This window comes from Brachypodium distachyon, chromosome 2, assembly GCF_000005505.3.
Source record: "Brachypodium distachyon strain Bd21 chromosome 2, Brachypodium_distachyon_v3.0, whole genome shotgun sequence".
NCBI lineage: Eukaryota > Viridiplantae > Streptophyta > Magnoliopsida > Poales > Poaceae > Brachypodium > Brachypodium distachyon.
Window position 1 is genome coordinate 37,387,625 of NC_016132.3, and position 19,820 is coordinate 37,407,444.

Sequence of the window (19,820 nt, forward strand, 5' to 3'; positions counted from 1 at the left end):
TTAATATTGTTGCGGTTTTGAGAAATATGATGCCGTTTTCTAAGGAACGTGTTGTTGTTGATCAAATCTTATTATGGGTATTTTTACCCGTGGGTACCCGTTTACCCTGACGGGTGACGGGCACAGGAAAAAGTTGTACCCGTTGCTGGGTATGGGTACGGGTAACGGGTAAGCTCATAAAAAACAGGTAAAGGTATGAGATCGCTCCACCCATACCCGTACCTTGCGGGCGCCATCCCTAATCTAGCAGCCTATAAAATTCAGAAGTTCACTCACTGCTACACAATCATACAAGTAGCCTATCATGAATCCACGTAAGATCTAGAAGTACAAGTCATGACAACACAGTGGAAATGATAGGTTATCTCTGGCTCATGCATCACAAGTATCCAAATTATCTCGGTTCTCGGAGGTGCAAATCCATTGGAACCCTCGTTCACCGTCCCAGCATTTTGGCTCATTCAAGGGTTTTGCACCCTCGATGCCCAGCACACATTGGCGGACCTTGTATGCCAGACGGCGGAGGCGGCGGAGCCTCTTGTTCATCTGGACGACTACCAGCCTCATGAGTCGCAGACATTCACCATCCGCATCTTCTAGTTCAATTTCACAGCTCCGTTTGGCCATCTTCATATCGGCAACATTGTTGTATAGGCATAGAGCCAACTTGTTCAGGGCTAACACAAAGGAGTCAGCTGCATTGGCCTCCATGGGCAGCGCAAAGAGGCCATCGCGGCACACCTAGGTAGAAAATATGAATAAATATGAATGAGACTTAGGTGATAGACCTGACTCAGGTGTAACTGCGGATGATTTAGATGCTACTACAAACAACTGCCTGATGTCAAAGTCGGATGAAAGGCGGGCAAGAAGAGAGAAACAGAGAGGGAGAGGAGGGAGGGGAAGGCGAAATGCATACCACATCGATTCCGCGCTCCCGGTCAGTGAGGGGGCGACGCCTCGTCTTGCGCCACCGCGGCTGGCGGATGAGCACGTAGTTGGGGGGTTCCATGTCTACTTCCGCCGGCTGATTGGGTGCGATCAGGAGTTCGCCGACGATTGCTGCCGCTCGCGTGTGGGGGACTCGGTGATCGCTGCCAAAGGAAGAAGAAGAAGAGGATGAAATGCTGCATCAGCAGACAGGAGAGAGAGACAGACAGACAGAGAGAGAGAGAGAGAGAGAGGAGGCTACCTGGAAACGGTACGATCAGATGTTCCTCGCCGGTGGACTGGCTGCGGGCAGGAACTCGCCGGCGATTGCTCCGGCTAGCGGCGGGGAATCGCCGGCCGATTGCTGTGGGGGGAAGAAGACCTAGCGCGGAAAAAAGAAAAGGATCAGGAACTGCTTCGGAATCCGAAGGAGGGGAGAGAGAGAAAGAGAGAGAGAGAGAGAATCAGGAAAAACGGTTACCTGTTACGGGAGGAGCCGTCGCCAAGTGGTCTTCTTCGCCGGCGAAAGAGGTCTCGAGGGGGGGTTTTATAGCCGCGGCGAGCCGATGGCCGGGAGGCACCTACGGCTCGGGGAGCCGCGTGCTGCGGTGGAGTGGGTCCAGGCCACGGCTCGAGCCGGTTTCGAAGGCCGGCGCGGCGCGGGCGAGCTCGCGGGTCGTGGAGCTTTCGTCTCGTGGGCCCATAATCTCGAGCCGTGTTCTTCCGCCGCGCCTCCTTCTTCTTGTGGCGTAGAGACGTAAGCCATGGCGTGAGTGCGGCGAAATTTTTGGGATGGGTTTCAGTGGCCATGTTCTTGTCCAGAGCGTTGAGGTCGGGCACAGGGAGAAAAGGGGGGAAGAAGGCTTTGGAGAAGAGACAGGGAAGTAGACCGTTGGAGAAGACGCTTCCCAAACGGTTTCCAAGTGGGACCGGGGAAGGATTATTAAAAGCACGAGAATGCCCCGGCAAGCCAAGTTTCAAATAAACCATTGCCATCTGTACTTAGGATTTCAAATAGTTTTGGGGTAAGTGTTTTCAAAAAAAAATCCAAATCTGCCAGATTAAGTCATTTGACAACGTATTATCGGGCCCACATGTAAGGTCAAATTCAAGCCTGCTGCCGCTCAACTATAGCGAGCGATCGTCGGAGCTCCATCGCTCTCCGCAGCTCGGAAGTTCAAACATAGTTGCAGAAATAGAATTATACACTCGAAGTGCAAGCGTCGATAATTGTATACACATCGGAAGTTCAAACATAGTTGCAGAAATAAAAACGGATAATATCCGACTTATTAGTGGCGGGTTATCTTATCATAATTTCGGATAATCTGGTATCTGCCAGATTACGCTCGACCAAATAGTTATTTCTCTTCTCGTATCCTATACCATCGGATTCGGTTGGTAATTATCCTAACCACTTTCACCCTTACCAAAAAGCATGGCTTGCAACTCATGGAACATATTATTATTTCGTGAGCCCCTTCTAACCTATCCCGGTCTACCTCACATCGTGGTTGTCTTCAGAATAGAAATAACACTAAAATATGGAAATGTGACATAAATAAATGCATATACAAAATAAAATACACAAACCTGTAGATTTGGTTGTTTAATTCCCAAGAACCTAGAAAACACAAGAATCTTACTAAGCTTGATCAAATTAAGTCAAACCACGTATAAAAAGAATTCTAATGTTATTACGGTACAAAACACTCTTGTTTTGTTTTCCTTGAAAAGGGGAATCCGAAAGGAATTTTCTAATTCTATATTTTTCCTCCGCTCTTCGACCTGAAGTATTGAACACTGGCACTGGACATGGACAACTCGACCCATCCCAAAGCCCAACAACGTTTGAGCTTCACTTTCAACCCAAGAGTCGTTTAAAAAAATAATAATAGGGGAATGGCATTTTTATACAAAACATTGCTAAATCATTATTATTCGTTATTTTAATTAAAAACATTAGCGGGAGACAAACTTCATTGATCCAACGTACTCCCTCCGATCCTAAATTATTGTCGAATTATTACATGTATCTAGACGCTTTTTAAGAATAGATACATTCATATTTGGACAAATTTAAGTCAAAAATTTAGGATCAGAGGGAGTGAGTATGAATTAAAGAGGATGCAACTCATGTCCCCCTTCTCCAGCACCTAGAGAAAGGCGAGAGACTGCCAATTTGCCAAGCTACGAGGTCGACATACGATTTCTCTCTTCTCATATTGAAAGGACACTGAAGAGCATTAGAGGACAACCTCCTCTTCTTATAAATTTTCCTAACAAAGACGCCATAAAATAGCAACCTGTAAAATGTAGCCTAAAGTTTTTTTGAACGGAAGAAAAAGTTTAGACTACATTTTACAGGGTTGCTGTCAGCCTAAAGTTCCTTGATAGTTGACACGTTCAGGTCGAGAACCAAGGACAACGCCTAGTCTCGAGTACGTGTCGTTGGGTCGGTCAGGATGGCAGGCTTGGGCTTGAGAATTGAGATTGTTTGATCGCCAAACCACACGGTGCCACCCCAAGTATATGTCCCCCCTTTCACAGCCACACACATGTTCACTCCTTCATTTAATATATTTCTTTTAATAATGCCTTGCCTAATTAACTAAGAGAGAGAATTACAAATATGTGGATACGAAGGGAAGTGCAAATACTGAGGTGGCACAGCCACGCGTTATTGTTTGATCGGGTCCTTTAAAGCTCAACCCGAGAGGTCTGATCTAGTCTTAGTCTTGTTGAAAAATGTTCTCACCCAATGGCCCGTAAATTTTCTTAAAAAGAAGAATGGTCCGTAAATTCCTCTCACAAAAGGAAAATAATGGCCCGTAAATATGCGACGGGATGGAAATACGGCCCCACCCAGACGGACGCCGCTTTGTGCCATCTAGAAAAAGGCCCACCTGGCAGAAGCACTGGTGGCTCGTGTGGGCGGCGGTGCACGAGGACCAAGCGCAAGAGAATATCTCTGACACGTGGGGCCAAGGTCGGTCGGTGCCCGCCACCGGAAAAAGAGAAAAGAAAATGGCGCGAGAAGGACTAGAAGAAAAAAAAGATGCGCGCGTCCATCCCACGCGACTCTCGCACACAAATACCACCACACCGCCTGGGCCTCCTCCTCCCACCACCCAAGCAAGCACCAGCCGCCGCAGCCGAACCACAGAGGAGGAAGCCACCAAATTAATCCGTCTCCCACCCCTCCCCCTGCACAGGCGATCGTCTCCAGGGCCGGCGAAATGGTACTGTCTGTCGATCGATCGATCTATCTGCCTGTTATTCTTAGTTTTTTTCCGGGAACTGTTCATTAGTTCATGGTTAATCCTGCTCTTGTGTGTAGTGCTGTTTGTTTACTACAGTGTCTATCTATATCTGTCTGTTCGTCGCCCGCTCCAGATTTTTTTTATTTGGTGCTCTGATCAAATGTATCGCCACTCGCCAGTGCTCTTGCGGCGATCTTTTTAACCAGTGTAGAGTTCAGAGAAATCACCCCAGGGCCCAAGTAGTAATACCACTAGTTGTGCTGGCGATTTTTTATTTTTTTTGGGTTCCCTGACAAGTAGTAAGATCCCTAACGAATGCGCGTGATTTAGCATTTGATTTTGTGTCCTACGCGATGAACAGGTCTTAGGAGTTGGTAGCCTTCAGTTTCGCCTTGGTTGGATTCATTAGTGTTCCTGGTAGGCCAATGCTAGCCTTTCGATTGGCTCTTTAATTTGTGTGTACTGTGTAGATGGTTAGTGTACTTGGTGACCCCTTGGCGCTGTCAGGATCAGGAAACCTCAAGTATATATGTGTTGGCCAACCCTGTAGAGTTCGTTGGAGGATTCATGCACTTTATTGGTTCCATTTTGTTGGTACTGTGTTTTGTCCAGTGATGAGGTATGGAAAGTTTGCAACTGGATCTCTTATGAAATTGTGATATGTGAATGGCGTGTCGGTCCACAACTCAACAATTCAGTGTCAACGTGTCAGTGCTTGTTATTACCTCCCGTAAAAGGAATGACAGCATGTAACAACTTGCCGCCGATAGCCCCCCGATATGGTACAAGGCATGGAGAGGGTATGCCAGAGAAAGATGCACTCATTTTGCATTGCGTTGTTTTTGTATATATGACCATCAGTGTGATTTTGGTCCTCAGTCACTTGCTATCTGTAACCATTATCATTGTTGGATGTGGACCTGCAAACTGCCTTATTAGCTTGTTTTGTGTGGACGTTCGGCCAGCTGAGCTTCAGATCCACTGAATTTTGTGGAATTCTCTTTGTTCAACGGCCACTATCCTGCCAGGCATTTGCAATGAATCGGTCTGGTCTAGATGATAGTTATAGGCAACCAACTACAGCTACTCTTACACTCTTTAAAAGGCTTATCACAGTTCTGGTGTCGCAGCATCATCACCTGTTGTTAATCAATTGTGCTCACCAACATTCTTGTTGAAATACAGTTACAATCATCAGAATTATAGAAAGTGTCTATTATGTATTATTGGGCCTGACTGTCCTTCACTTTTACTGTAGGCAAATGCAGCATCAGGCATGGCTGTGGACGACGAATGCAAGCTCAAGTTCCTTGAGCTGAAGGCGAAGAGAACCCACCGCTTCATCATTTACAAGATAGATGAGAAGAAGAAGATGGTTGTCGTGGAGAAGGTCGGTGAGCCCGCCCTGAACTATGAAGATTTCGCTTCTAGCCTCCCTGCCAATGAATGCAGATACGCAATATTCGACTATGACTTTGTTACCGAGGAGAACTGCCAGAAGAGCAAGATATTCTTTGTTGCATGGTGAGTACTTTCTCCATTTGTTCTCTGCTCCACTGCTATTCGCTATGCTACAATTCCTTAGCACCTGAATCGCTTTGAATGTCGATGAAGGTCTCCTGATACAGCACGCGTGAGAAGCAAGATGATCTACGCGAGCTCCAAGGAAAGGTTCAAGAGGGAGCTCGATGGCATCCAGGTGGAGCTGCAGGCGACAGATCCAGACGAGGTTGGCTTTGATGTTATCCAAGGCCGTGCAAACTGAGAGGCATGGCTGTGCTGCTGTTGCTACTTAAGTATGAGCCTCTGGTGATGATTTAGCGCTTGCTGAGGCTGGTTATGAGTTGTTGCCATGATGCGGTGATGAGTTGCCATGTGTACTACCTAAGGAAGATGTAAGCTGTGACTCGTGCAACAAACAAATCTATCCTTTCTGTTTGTTGGTTCATGGATATTTGTTGTCCTCTTATCCATGCTAAGATCAGTTGCATTTTCATCATAGAACTTTTTTGGTAGATTCTTTGCGAACCCACCTCAGAATTGTTGTTGAAGTCTATGGCTTGCTGTTACAGAGGCTAATTAGTAATTACCCAACACATTGCAATGATAAGATCCTGTTCTGAATGTAGCCATGTACTCTATTTAAGTACTGTACCTCACTGGAAGGAGAAGTTCCAAGTTGGTAAATGGCTTTCATGGCAATGATTTGGAACATTTTTCATGTGAATATCCATCAGATTGTGATGAAGCAGGGAGAATATTGATGTTCTGGCCAGGACTAGTTTGAAACATTCGCTGAGCTGCTCCCAGCAGATCAATCTGATGAATTATCAGAAATATAATTACGTATAGAGAACTACCAAGGCCAGAGTCAGTAAATCTTTGATAAGGAATCAACTGTGGTGAACAGAGTAGATTGATGATTGTTTTGTCCAGCAGATCATACATACAAAAAACAGTCCAGAAATCATGGTGATTGCTACAAACCACACCAGGACAGAAGTTCCCTAGCACCACAAAACAGGAGAGACATGGTGATAACAACACACATGATTTATTTATGTACAGCCAACATATTTACATATCGAAGATGCGTCTGCAGAATCTGAAGTCTGCCGCGGGCGTTTCAGGAAGCCTCAGCGGTGGAGAAGTGCATTTTAGCAACCGTCTCACGAAGGAAGCTGCTTCCGCAATTGGCTTCTTGGCTGCCAATGCCATAGTCCAACATCTCGGTCTCATGCTTGCCGAGGTCTACAGGAGCTTTCCCACCAGTGGAGGGGCCAACATCCTCCAATCTGGCAAGCAAACAGTTCAGGAATCTACAAAATTGTGCAGGAAGTTGTCGGCAGTGGAGCCCTAGCGATCTTACCCATGAGTCTGAAGGACAGCTGGATTCTGGATGACACTCTGGGTTTTCTTCTTGGACCTGCCCTTCTGCTTCTGTTTCTGTTTGCTCTTGTCCTTCTTACGGGGCTTGGACCGTCGCTGGTAACTGTTGTTGACAGAATGACTCACAGATGTGACAGGGGGGTCATACACGTCCGGCGCCCATTTGATGTGGCGATTCTCAGTTGGTGTTGACATCCCATTCTTTCGGCGGCTTCCTTTCATAGCAGAGATGAGCTTCGCAGTTGGCTGTGGAGACAAGTAAAGGAAAAGTAGTTAGTTTCATCATTAAGTAGTGCGTATGGCAACAAAAGCATTTCCAACTTGCCACGAGGTTCCAGAAGGTAAATGGCAATCGGTCAACACGGTGTGGATAATAGGCCAACAGACATGTACAAGCAATTTTGTCGTTTATGATGCCAAATTGCCAACTATATATAACCCTGCATGCATGGCTAGGGATAGCCCTAGAGAAGCATGCCACGGTTGTTTAACGATACATGATAGTGCAACTGAAGAAAGCGTGCATCAATCTATGCAGGTAAATGTTGTATGATTTGATTTGTAGTGTCATGCTTGTCGTTTCTTCCCTGCACCACAAAGAACAGACCTAGGCATCATATCTCATGCAGTTCACAAAATGTTAAGCGGTAAGCAACAGGTTACACATTTCCTGATATCCAAAACAAATATCAATGCATGATTTATTAATAAGCTCAGACAATTATCTCCACGTAATAATAAATTGATCAAATTCTTATTAATCTCACTGCCCGGTTCCTGCTAGTATGGATTTTTTTTTTCTGCCACTATACATTGAGCCTTCACAATGAAAACACTGCTGAGTGTTCACAGATCAGCAAACAGGATATTTGTTTGGGTAATTCAGTGTATGATTAAACAATGAACAAGCTTGAAACCACCACGACTAGCCACTTGTTGGAAACTGGTCTGCTGCTACATTTTAAAAGCTTGGTCTTAACAACAACAAAGCAAACACTAAGTTCATTTTTAGTATATTTTGCAGGAAAATGAAATAAATTTAAGAGAAATTACTGGATTTGTTTTCGGTAAAAGATAAACACAGGAGATACTCACAGGTAAGGACACAGAGCGCTGATAAGTGTGAGCACCCTTCAGAGTGTCATCTGCGTCACAGCACGGATCCTCCTGTCCGGTTTCAACGGTAGAAGAAGGAAACGTTGCGCACTTCTGGAGGCCTTTGTTCACCCCTGAGCCAACAGAGTTGGAGAAATCCACACACATTCCAGCCTGCAACGAACCATCGGCGTTGTCGCTCTGCGGAGAAGCTCCATCCAGCAGCGTAGGCTGCTGCTTCTCTGGCCGAATGTTCGTGATGCTGGTGTTGTCAACGGAAGAGGTGCCCTCAGATGCCACTGCTGGCACTCTCCCAAGACCACATGGACGACCATCCATCAAGCAACTCGCTCGCGAGAACAGTAACAATCTACAGTGCATCCATAAACATGTGAGCTGTCTGGTGCAATAAAACTAGAAAAACTACAAGCTCTATGCTTCCTCCTCAGATCATTCATACATCAGAATACATACATATACAAAGGAAACAGCAGTATGTATCAAATTTATATATGCTCCCACATAAATATCAAGGGTAGCTTGCTTAGCATGCACGGAACCTTCATCATAAATGGATGTGAAACAAAGTAATCAAGCAGCAGACTGATACAAGTAGGTGCTGTTATCATTTTGGTGATAGAATTCGCGAGATAAAAGAGAGGGGGCTCGGCGGTAATACCACAGTCCCAACGCCGGCGACCCAACGAGCGCGAGCAGCCGATCCAAATCCAACACGACCTTGCAAGCACAACACAGAAACCCGACCAGAACCGAAACCAAACTCTAGCTACGGGCAGAGGGAGACGACGCGAGGATGAAGCAGAAAAACGAGAAGCTGTAGACAGAAGGACACGGACGCGAGCCGAAGGAATGAGGTTAAGCGAAAGGGGAGGAGAAGGAGGACGAGGACGGGGGCGCGCTAGGAGGAGGAAAGGGCATGGGGATGCCAAGACCAAGGCCTGAGACGGTGGGAGCAGCAGCGGTGGCAGGAGGAAGGCAGGAGGAGGGCGTCGTCGCGGAGCAGGGGGGCCGCCCCCCGCACCGTCGGAGACATCGCGGATCCGCCGCCGGCGGAGAGGCTTGGGTTGCAGATCTGAGGGGAGAGAGGAGGACGACGACGCAGTAGTGGGTGAGGCCGATTGGGGATATTTTTTTCTTCTTCTTCTTCACGCGAATGGAGACGAGACGCTTCGACGGGGAGTATATATGGGAGCCGTGTGGATAAGGGGACACGTGTAATGGCTGACTTGTCGGCTTCTGAGCCGGGAGATCCTTGTGGGCTCGATGGGCCTTGGTGTTGGACGTGAGTTGGGCCTGCGCAAAATAGAGCTGTGAGTTAGGCCAAGGCTTTTAGGACATGGCCATCCTGAGTGAAACATTTTGTAGGCCAGATGTCTCGGGCTAATTTTTCATGTTTTTTATATTTCTTATGGGGGGTAATTTGGTAATTTAGCAAAAAGAAATCTTCGCTAAAAAAAAGCAAAAAGAAATGTATCTCCCACCCTAAAAGAGGAAAAAAAAAAGATGTCCTCATGAAAAAGCAAAAACTGAATTCAAAAGTTTCAACAGGATCATTCACTTAGGGCGTGTTTGTTTGCCCTCACGGCCATTGGGTGCATCGCATGCGGGATTCAGCAGCGGGAGATGCAGCAGCCGGGGTGCAAAACTAAATTGCAGTCCATTGTTTGGTATTCCGTGCACACGGGAGCTGCAGCCAGGAGAAATCGACCAGAAATCGGCCTCTGCAGCGTCCTACGGGCCGGAGGCAGCGGCAGCTGGGAGACGGACGCAGAGCTCGCGGCCGCATCGAGCCGGCCTGAGGAGGAGTCTTCCTACAGGCAGGTGGCAGCGGCGGTCGCGAGACGGTGGGCGTCCGACGGGCCGGAGGCGGGGGCGGTGGGGAGACGGGGGCAGAGCTTAAGGCCCGCACGGTGGAGATGCGGCGGCAGAGCTTGCGCCCTACGCGACGGAGATGCGTCGGCAGGGCAGCAAAGGCGAAACAGGCGAGAGAAAGGTGGAGAGGCAGCCGTTGCATCTAAAAAACGCCCGATGCGGCCGTTTTTCTAATGCACCACGAGAGACCGTTTTTTCTCATCACGGATGCAAAGGCCAGATGCGAGCAGGGTAAGCAAACAATCCCATGTGTGCGGCAAGGTTGCGGGCCAAACGTCCTGCAGGCAAACAAACAGGCCCTTAGAAAATGTGTACACATGGAATTTTGTCAGATATGATCTTTTGCGAGTTAAAAATGTGTACACCTGGGACTGCGCGTCAAGGAGGAGACGCACTGCCGGAGGGGAAGCCGCCCGCGCCGTCCGCAACCCGTCGTGCGGCCGCCAAGACCATGCCGCTCCCCAAGCCGCGAAGGGAGGCGCAAAGAGAAGCAACCCCGCTGCCGCCGAAGCCCGGGCGGCATCCTCCGGCAACGGCGAGGGGAGGAATGGGAGGGACCCGACGAGGGTGGCGGCGGCTAGTGTTCGCTCGGGCCGCCCCCTAGGAGCGAGGGATGTGCAATAGTTTTTTTTTTGTCCTTCGCATTGTATTGCTTCCGGGGTTCTACGTTAAGTGTTGCTGATTTAATACAATTTTATACTAGAACAATGACACTTAATGCGGGATGGATGAAGTATTTTTTTTTTCACTCCAGATGCAAGCACATTTCAATATTTTTCTTGTTTCTGTCCACCGAATGCAATTTGAGAGCCACGAGAGGAAGGAAGTGAATAGGCGCCGGATTCACACGGGCTTCCCGCCTGCCCATTTGCCAAGGGCCACCCGGTCCACCACCCGACCCCGCGTCCAATCCCTCGCTCCTGATTGGTCCACAGCCTCGTCCCACGGATCGCCCCTCCCAACAAAATCCCCAGCATCCACCTGCTCTCCATCCAACGGCGCGCACCCAACGTCACGCGGATCGACCTTTCCCCGCGGATGGCCCGGGCAGCTATATAAAAATCCAGACGCGGCATCTCCAAGATTCAAATCAAATCCTCCCAGCAGCAGCAGAACCAAATCTCTCTCGCTTCCAATTCCCGAATCCTCTCACGGTCAGAAGAAGGAGATGGACGGAGCCGGCGGCAAGGCGAAGAAGGGAGCCGTCGGGAAGAAGCTCGGCGGGCCGAGGAAGAAGTCCGTGACGCGGTCCGTCAAGGCCGGGCTCCAGTTCCCCGTCGGCCGCATCGGCCGGTTCCTCAAGAAGGGCCGCTACGCCCAGCGCGTCGGCTCCGGCGCCCCCGTCTACCTCGCCGCCGTCCTCGAGTACCTCGCCGCCGAGGCAAGCTCCCTTTCTCCCCTCTGTGCTCCCTCCAATTTGTGCATACCGTCGACAAACGATGAACTCAACTAACGATTTCGGATTTCTCTGCAGGTGCTCGAGCTTGCCGGGAACGCGGCGAGGGACAACAAGAAGACGAGGATCATCCCGCGCCACGTGCTGCTGGCGATCCGCAACGACGAGGAGCTCGGGAGGCTACTGGGCGGTGTCACCATCGCGCACGGCGGCGTGCTGCCCAACATCAACCCGCTGCTGCTGCCCAAGAAGGCGGCCGAGAAGGCCGGCACCGAGAAGGTGGCCGCCAAGTCCCCCAAGAAGCCCGCCGGCAAGTCGCCCAAGAAGGCCGCCGCCAAGGCGTAGCAGATCTGATCTCATCGTCTCCCTGTATGTAGTTTAGTTCTTTGATTTGTAGTTGTAGGGCCCGTGTGTGTGTGTGAGTGAGTGAGTGAGGTTTGATCTCTTCTTGTGCTTTGCCCTCCAATTTAATCGCCAAAAGGAAGCCGCTTGCTTCCTGTTTTATGATATATGCAATTGCAGCACTTCTCATCGTGTGCTGATGTTTCAAGGGTCTTTTTGAAGTTCAGATTTGAAATACAGTTGATGCACCAAGATTAAAGAAAAGAATTGTTTAGATCTGATGTCATTCCATGCTTATATGATACTATTTGGGCATGTAAAAGTTTACCCATCCCCAATGCTCCGCTTGAAATTGAAGGGGCAGTGGGGCACTGCCCATATTTGTGATTGATGCAGCATTTGTCAGATTAAGAAACGGTACTGCAAACTGGCCATTGTATTTTGCCTTGAATACGTGATGCAGTTTGGAGAACATGTTTACCCAATTACCAGTGCTTATTTCCAGCTAACACATCATAGCCAGGTTATTTCTTATAAGAGTTCCAATCATCACGAGCAAGATGCAAAATAACGAATGAAATTTCGATTACTTGCTTGAATCATATCAAGAGCGTCGATACAAAGGTAACAATGAATCATAGTGGCACCGAGGCCTGAAAGAACATTTCCCCATTCTTTTGTTTTGCTACTACTAGTACTACGGCTTTCAGGTGATCAATAGTGGTCCAGAACTCACACCAACAAAACAACAGTACATAGTTCGTAAGGTGATATTATCTCAGGCATTTGTCAACATCATCCTGGTTTTGGTAATGGCAAACCGAGCCGATCCTCCAAGCAGCAGTCTACCTCCGCAGGCCCTCCACGATGTAAGTAGCATACAGATCCCTGTGTAAAAACACAGCTGTCGGTGTCAGCACAATGCAACCATACCCGCAAGAACCATGTAGTGCAAGTGGACAAACTGGATGATTGTTCAGAAGACTTACATGGAATGCTGAATGGCTTCATAAGCAGCGGTTGCGGGCAGAAAGTCATTCACGGCAACCTCCTTGTTCTCATTCTTCTTGTCTGGAAGTCATAGTTAAAGAAACTAATTTGATCTAAAGAGGAGATATGTACTATTTAAACTTGCATTGCCTTGACCCTGAAACTGCCTTATGTTGATACAAGATATATGTAACGGCTACCATGAAACTACAAATGCGCAAAAGAGGAGAGGGTTGGCAATTCTTGTAAAAATACCCTGCAGGCTCAAGTTAAGGGATTTTTTCAAGAAAAACGAGAAAGAGAAACAAACTATTGTTAAGAGTTCGCTAGGCATAGTTCTAAATATAAGTGGATCAACAAGGATACAGTCCTCAAAAAAGCGCCGGATTTCAGCCAAGCGGTGAGGTGGGAGCTCCTTGATATCATTGAAATGCTTGTATTCAGGATCATCAGCACATACTGCAATGATCTTATCATCTGCCTCTCCCTGATAAAAGCAATACTGGAATCAGGATATCTGATTTCTTTCATTCTTTGGACAGCAGGGCTGACAGAGATGAACCCAAACCTGGTCAATCATAGGCATGAGGCCAATGGCCTTTGCACGGAGGAAACAGCCTGGTACAACTGGCTCCTGTATAAAAAAACGAACGTTTAGAACCTCCTAAACAAGGTAGAAGCGAGAATTGTTCTTCAATTAGAGGTGAAAAAGACCATGCTTTCATGTAAGATGTAAGTACATAAATACGAGATCAACACAAATTGCCCATCCAATGAGCTTACATTGTCTCAAAAGATCACATGAGACATGGTTTTATCAAACATAACAACAAAATATAAGATTCTACAGTGTGAAGCATGAACTTCTGTTCATACAAACAAAATGGTAAGACATACCTGCATTATGACAAGCACATCCATCGGATCACTGTCATCACAGAGTGTGCGAGGGATGAATCCATAGTTGTGAGGGTACACAACTGATGAATAAAGCACACGGTCAACCTGGACATATGCATACAACCAAATGAGAAATATAACATCTTAGAACATTGAAGAAAGGAGATTCACAATATGAGGAATAGCAAATAGCTGATTTACCATTATCAGTCCAGTTTTCTTGTCAAGCTCATATTTAACTTTGCTGCCCCTAGGTATCTCAATGACCTGACAGAACGTACCATACACCTTTTAGACCCTCTTTACAAACTCCTGAGCATGTATATTTGGATAACCGACACAAAGAACTGAAACGCTCAAAATGACAGTGCTGGCTTAAAAGATCATCATTTTCTTTATCAGGTGGAGTCCTTGCCTTTCAAGCAAAGGAAAAAATGGCTCTGCTATGCTATTGACTTAAACTTGTAGCAAAAATACACAACAAATTTCAGAGGGAGAAAAATCAATGACAATATGTTGGGTGTCCTTACACAGTTGAATATAGTTGGTGCATCAGGCCCTGCATGAGGAAGTCAAGAATATAAGTTCTGAGAGAAAGAGAAACAAAGGAACTGCCATCTTATCAAAATGCATGACAAATACCTATCTCAAGATCATGCCAAGAATGTGCTGAACCAGGTCTCCGAGTCATGGATGACAGTATTCTTTCGTTCAGAACAGGAGCCTTAAGAGGTGAGGTTGCCAGCTTGTCCACAACTTCAATAGCGGGAGCCATCACAAAAACCTGACAACCACATAAGCTTTATATTTAGAATTACGTCCAGCAGAACTAAGTTAATTTCAACCTGAAACAGGGGCCCATGTGAACTGAAAAAATAACCTCATTGAACTTTGAACAAAAACTAACTATGCTAACATCAGGCTAGGCAGTATAATCCATAGGCCACAAAAACGAGCATAAGAAATTAGCAAGCGATGAAACAGCTATTTTGACAACGATAACAACCCAATAACAGAACTGACTAAAGCAATATAATCCGGAAAAGGAGGGAACTGGTTCTAGTCTTCTAGAATTTTCTTCTAGGGCGATAATAATGCGAACAACCTGCATATTCTGGGCAAATAGCTCATGGCAAGCAATTCTTCATGCACAATAGGAGCACAGTTTCCACACCCACAAATTAGAATGTCTAGTTCTAGTCTAGAGAGTGACAAAACAGTTGCATGGACAACCTACTTACTGTGGATGATCTGCTATCAAACCAACATGCCTATCTTACATGAAAATTTACCACTACATTGCATGCCCGGACTATTTATTGTTAGCCAGGTTCAGATTAGGTGAATGAGTTGGGGCAAGTTATCAACGGTTTACACACACCCAGGCTTTCAACCAGGACGAAAACCATTGCTGAATGAATTGCCTGCTCTGAGCGGTTACAGTTGAAACGAACAAAAGCACTTAAGACCAAATCTAAGAGTAGTAACCCTTTTTATAGAAACCACTAATAAGTAGAGTAACGATCGAGATCTTTTTTTGGAACCCATCAGTAATTAAGACTAAACGATTTGTGTAGAAAAACCACTAGTAACAGGTAGGAGTACTGACTTGGAGAAATATGACACACTACGGAAACATAAAATCTGACGCTCTGAGCCGAGACACTCTGATCCGGGTGACGCCGTGTGGACGAAGCTGCATTACAAGTCTCTGGGAGTCCAAAATGCGCGTTTCCATGAGCAAAGCATCGGCGGGCATATTAAATGAACCACCATATCCTCAACAAAACACCCCAATACTCGCACGTTTCATTTCGTCAAATCGGATTTAATCCCCACACGCTCGCCGGAATCGCCACACGCGCCCTGAGGGAACCATACGCGCTGGCGGCACGGGAAGACCGGATGAATGGTTGATTCGATCCAAACAGTAGAGAATGGGGGATCTATCATCTATCCATCTCTAGAGTGCGGGCGGCGCGGGCAGCGGGCGCTAGCAGCAGCTTGGCACACGGGGTGCAAACGAGGGTAACCAATCAGCAAACGGGAAGAGCAGAGAGAGGCGCACGCACACACGCACCTGGGATCTGGGGACGGGACGGGGGCACGCCGGCGCGAGGAGCAAACCCTAGCTTCCGGGAGAGTCGAGAGAGAAGGGAGAGCGGCGGGCGGAGGTGTTCGTATCGTACTTCCCGCCGCTTCTTCTCTCTCTCTCTGCCGCACTGCACTGCGGTTCTTCTTTTCCTGCCCTTGCCATTTAAAGCCGCGCGTGCTCGCTCCGCAGAGCCGTTCCGTTGTGTTTTCACCCACGACAGCCCTCGTCTTCTCCGGTAATCGCAGCCAGGCCCCCTGCCCTGGTCTACCGGCTAGAACAGGGTCGCGATTTGGAAACGTTACGGGGGTGTTTCTGCATTTTGTGTGGCATCCGAGCGAGGAAATGCGCATATAACTGAGGAGTCCATCGTGGCCGTGGGTGGAAGGATCGGACGGCGGGGAGGGGAGGAAAGCTCTGTCGGTCGGGCCGTAGGGATCCGGACGCTGGCGTGGAAGCAACGTCTCGCCCGACGCGCGCCGGACATTTCCTTTTTCTTTTTAATTATTAAAGAAAATAATAAAATAAATAAAAAGGCTGGCTGCGTCTGGCGTTGGCACGTCGTCGCGTGGTGTGGTGCAGTGTCGGTTCCGGAGTCCGGACGGTAGGCGGTCCCGCTCGTCAGTCGGTCGGCTGCAAGGTCCGTCCGTCCGGCTAGCTGCTGGTGGGTGTGTCCGTGTTTGCCTGTGTGGTGGTGCTTGCTGTTTACGCGTTCGTGCCCGGGAAGCGTAACGGTTCCGTCTTGAGGACTCAGGTGTGTGTGTGTCGGTGCATGCTCAAGCTTCCTCGTGCAGCTTGCTTAGCAGAGCTAGCGTGTGCGTACCAGCTCGGAAAGCGATCCATATATGCATGAGTGAGCGGCGGAGGAGTGAGTAGTGACTGACAAGCTATTTGAGCATGGGGCCTTTTTCCTTTAATTAGGACAGAATTGATTATTCCCTTTCTTTCCATCATTAAATAGCCAGGTTATACATGCAGTAGTACATGAAGGAAGAATAATTGCGACGCATTTCGACATGAGGAGCCTATGGAAGCCGGCGCAACGAAGATGGAATATGGAATATGGTTTGTTAACTAAGAAGAAAAAACAGTAGTTTTTCCGGCCGGAATTATTTGTCGAAAATATTACATGTATGTAGACGTATTTTGCACTCAGATACATCGTATTTGGGCAAAATTTGAGACAGATAATACCGGCCATAGAAAGTAATATATACAAGCGCTGTATTTCGTTCGTCGCGCGTACGCGCACGCAATAGGATTAACCTTTGACTTCCAAGTTCCACTTCCAACTTATTCGAGGGCCGGTAATGCATCCAGCTAGCTGCCACCAGGTTTTAATTAACTCGACGTGCGTCTCGTTTTTTCACTTGACACGTATCATCATTTGCGTTCGTCCCGTGCAGCCGGCCGGCGGGTGCCGGGTGGGCACCTGTTTACGCCTTCGCAAGCGGGAAGGCGTACTGCGACCGGTCTTACAGGAGTACGTCGTGTCGGCGGTGCGCGACGGATGCGAACGGACTTCATTCCCTCGCGCGTGCGCGAATCCCGTGGGAGAGACGTCACGATCCGATACATGGTACGTCGTCGGATCTATCGATCAGTGCTGTGCTAAGCAGCCTGGTCTGCTGATATATAGCTGGTGTGCAGCTTACTTATATGTACTGGCGCGTAGTACCAGCTACTACTGGAACAAGTTTTCGAAGGCGACCTTCAATCGACCGATGGAAGACGATGCTGCGCCAGCTAGCTGCCTTGCGATCGAGCTATACAAAAAGTCTTAAGCGTGCAGCATGCATGTTACTCCTATTTAAGTAATCGTACTTGTACAACATTAACGAGTCTAGCTAGAAAAGACTTCTCCAGGCTTCCTGGGGTGCTATGCGCATACTAGTACATGGATTAATTTCAACGTCACATGACCTTTTACGCGGACCTCGCCACACTTTTTTTTTCTACTGCAAATCCACGTCGGTTAAATCGATTTACAACCTCGGAATCAAGTCCTGACGTACGTGGCGTATCAGAGACAGGACGACGTACTGTCGGCCGACAGTTTTCACACAGCGTTGATGACCGAAATCGATACTGGTCGCTAATTAATTACGAAACCTTTGGATTAGTTAATGCCCGGCTGGATACGTGCATCGCGAAAGCTAGCTAGCGCGCACATGAATGTGGGCCGTTGACTTTTGACCTCCCACGCGTCCTTCGAGGGCCAGCGATGCAAGCATGCATGTGCTTTCCTTCTGACTTAACGAAAGCTTTAATTTGCTGCCAAACGCACCTACTTTACGTACGTACGTGCTCAACAGTTGAACGGTTTGATTCGTCCGTACAGATGCACGTATGGTATGGCATTACTTTTTTTTTTGGAATGGTATGGCATTAATTACTTAACTGGTTCAGTTGACTAGCACCTCTGTCCCACCCCACGTGTGCGGTATGCGTACACGATCAAGTGATCAGAAACACACGGATCCATCTTTCATCTCCGACGAGACATGCCTGTATCCTGGTGTCAAGCGGGATATCCCTCCAATATGCCAGTTCTAATTTAATTTTTCAATTTCGATCTAAAAATATTTAAACTAGCCAATCGATGAATTAGAAGTGAGACTTAAATGGAATGCCACCTAGGTCGTTCCTTCCTGCGTCAAGGATTGCTCGGCTAGCTCTTGTAGTCTTAGTTTTTGGCCCCGCCTGCCACGCATTGCTGACAAGTGACAATACAGTACTCTCTCTTCTGAGCTCGAGAATTTCATGAAGGAAATAACACCTTTTGTGCCTCCAAGAACAAATTTCTCTACTCCAACAAAAAGCATGGTATGGCGACTCTAGAAATAAGCATGACCTGGTTGGCCTGTGGGCTGGGGATGTCAACTCTACTTCGGACTGATCGGCCTAATGGGCCTTCCTTGGAGTTGGAGACAATTGACTGAACTGGCCGTTAAGATAACGAAGGGCCTTGAAGATAACTGGACCCAACGCCTCTTATTCCAATGCGTCAGAAACGAGTGGATCCTTAAAAAACTAGAAACACTCTTCACCTTCGTTAGCCCGGCCCGCTCATGATTTACCGACGATTTTTTTTTCCTTGTGTATTTCTCCGTTCTTCTTGTAGTAGTGTCATAGAAGAGCCAAAATAAGAGAGGACGTTTTTTTTTACCAACAATGTTTAACCCGGAGATGAGAGCACGAAAAGCTCAAGGCCACCGTGCATGCTGTAAAAGGGTAAAGCTGTCGAGGGAGGCTAGCTAGCTGGGGTGATATATACGTGTTGGTCATCGTTGAGAATGGAACGAGCGTTGTCCTGCTACGACGAGCGACAAATGCTTTTTCCCAGCATTGTTCTTGCCTAGCGACTGGACTAGAGGAAAAGAAAAGAGGCATGGTGGGGGCTCTCCTGGACAGCAAGGCGACGGTCTATGGGATGGGGGAGCGCCGGCGAAGAGGTCCTGGATGTCTCTTCTCGATTCCACGGCTGCAGGGCGGAGAGCTTCGCAGCGGATGCGAGCAGCAAACAAAGTGCCACGTGCTGGGGGAGCAGCGGCGGTGCGTCCGGGTGAACTCTACCACGAGTTGGATCTTGGCGGGGGGGCGGCGAGGGCGCGGCGGCGGAGGCAAAACCCTAGCAAGAGAGATGAGAGCAGAGCAGAGCGAGGTAGGGAAAGTGGGTAGGGGGGTGGGGGTGGGGGGTTCGGGACTCGGGCGGGGACGGTGGCAATTTTGACGTAAAATAGGTTCGTCGCGTGGGTAACTTAAATTTGCTCGTGCGGAGAAGCTCGGGAAACTGCTCGGGACCAGTTTCTTCCAGCAGCTGGTTTTACAAGTGAATTGAATTGGGTTTCTCATAGCGGTCCATGAGAAGTTTTTCCTTCTTTTCAATTTCAGCTGTCGGGGACCTATAAGCTGGGCTGGCCCAGAAGCTCAAGAGAAGAGAGCCTATATCACGAGCTGAAGGAGAGGAAACTGCATTCACTCGCAGAGCATAATGCATTCGTATCGTAGACACTGTACTATATGTGCC

General features: G+C 48.0%; 5 protein-coding genes across 5 annotated transcripts; 2 read left to right on the forward strand and 3 right to left on the reverse strand.

Annotated features, from left to right (window-relative positions):
• Window positions 1-289: 289 nt before the first annotated feature.
• LOC106866184 lies at window positions 290-1,765 on the reverse strand. Its single transcript, XM_024459851.1, has 4 exons — window positions 1,412-1,765; window positions 1,193-1,312; window positions 920-1,094; window positions 290-741 (listed from the first exon to the last, which is right to left on the reverse strand). The coding sequence occupies exons 3-4, from the start codon at window positions 1,010-1,012 to the stop codon at window positions 373-375; spliced, it is 462 nt and encodes a 153-aa protein (XP_024315619.1). The 5' UTR covers window positions 1,013-1,094; window positions 1,193-1,312; window positions 1,412-1,765; the 3' UTR covers window positions 290-372.
• A 2,247-nt stretch (window positions 1,766-4,012) lies between these two features.
• On the forward strand, window positions 4,013-6,339 carry LOC100846407 (actin-depolymerizing factor 7). Its single transcript, XM_003568954.4, has 3 exons — window positions 4,013-4,172; window positions 5,452-5,717; window positions 5,808-6,339. The coding sequence occupies exons 1-3, from the start codon at window positions 4,170-4,172 to the stop codon at window positions 5,956-5,958; spliced, it is 420 nt and encodes a 139-aa protein (XP_003569002.1). The 5' UTR covers window positions 4,013-4,169; the 3' UTR covers window positions 5,959-6,339.
• A 223-nt stretch (window positions 6,340-6,562) lies between these two features.
• On the reverse strand, window positions 6,563-9,366 carry LOC100846713. Its single transcript, XM_003568955.4, has 4 exons — window positions 8,857-9,366; window positions 8,178-8,547; window positions 7,063-7,328; window positions 6,563-6,988 (listed from the first exon to the last, which is right to left on the reverse strand). Exons 2-4 carry the CDS (start codon window positions 8,514-8,516, stop codon window positions 6,820-6,822), a joined length of 774 nt encoding a protein of 257 aa, XP_003569003.1. The 5' UTR covers window positions 8,517-8,547; window positions 8,857-9,366; the 3' UTR covers window positions 6,563-6,819.
• A 1,782-nt stretch (window positions 9,367-11,148) lies between these two features.
• On the forward strand, window positions 11,149-12,067 carry LOC100820904 (probable histone H2A.5). Its single transcript, XM_003568956.4, has 2 exons — window positions 11,149-11,451; window positions 11,545-12,067. The coding sequence occupies exons 1-2, from the start codon at window positions 11,239-11,241 to the stop codon at window positions 11,809-11,811; spliced, it is 480 nt and encodes a 159-aa protein (XP_003569004.1). The 5' UTR covers window positions 11,149-11,238; the 3' UTR covers window positions 11,812-12,067.
• Window positions 12,068-12,373: 306 nt separating this feature from the next.
• LOC100821202 (soluble inorganic pyrophosphatase 4) lies at window positions 12,374-15,937 on the reverse strand. Its single transcript, XM_003568957.4, has 9 exons — window positions 15,779-15,937; window positions 14,341-14,482; window positions 14,229-14,257; window positions 13,900-13,965; window positions 13,696-13,803; window positions 13,367-13,432; window positions 13,165-13,285; window positions 12,798-12,879; window positions 12,374-12,696 (listed from the first exon to the last, which is right to left on the reverse strand). Exons 2-9 carry the CDS (start codon window positions 14,471-14,473, stop codon window positions 12,654-12,656), a joined length of 648 nt encoding a protein of 215 aa, XP_003569005.1. The 5' UTR covers window positions 14,474-14,482; window positions 15,779-15,937; the 3' UTR covers window positions 12,374-12,653.
• Between the last annotated feature and the right edge of the window lie 3,883 nt (window positions 15,938-19,820).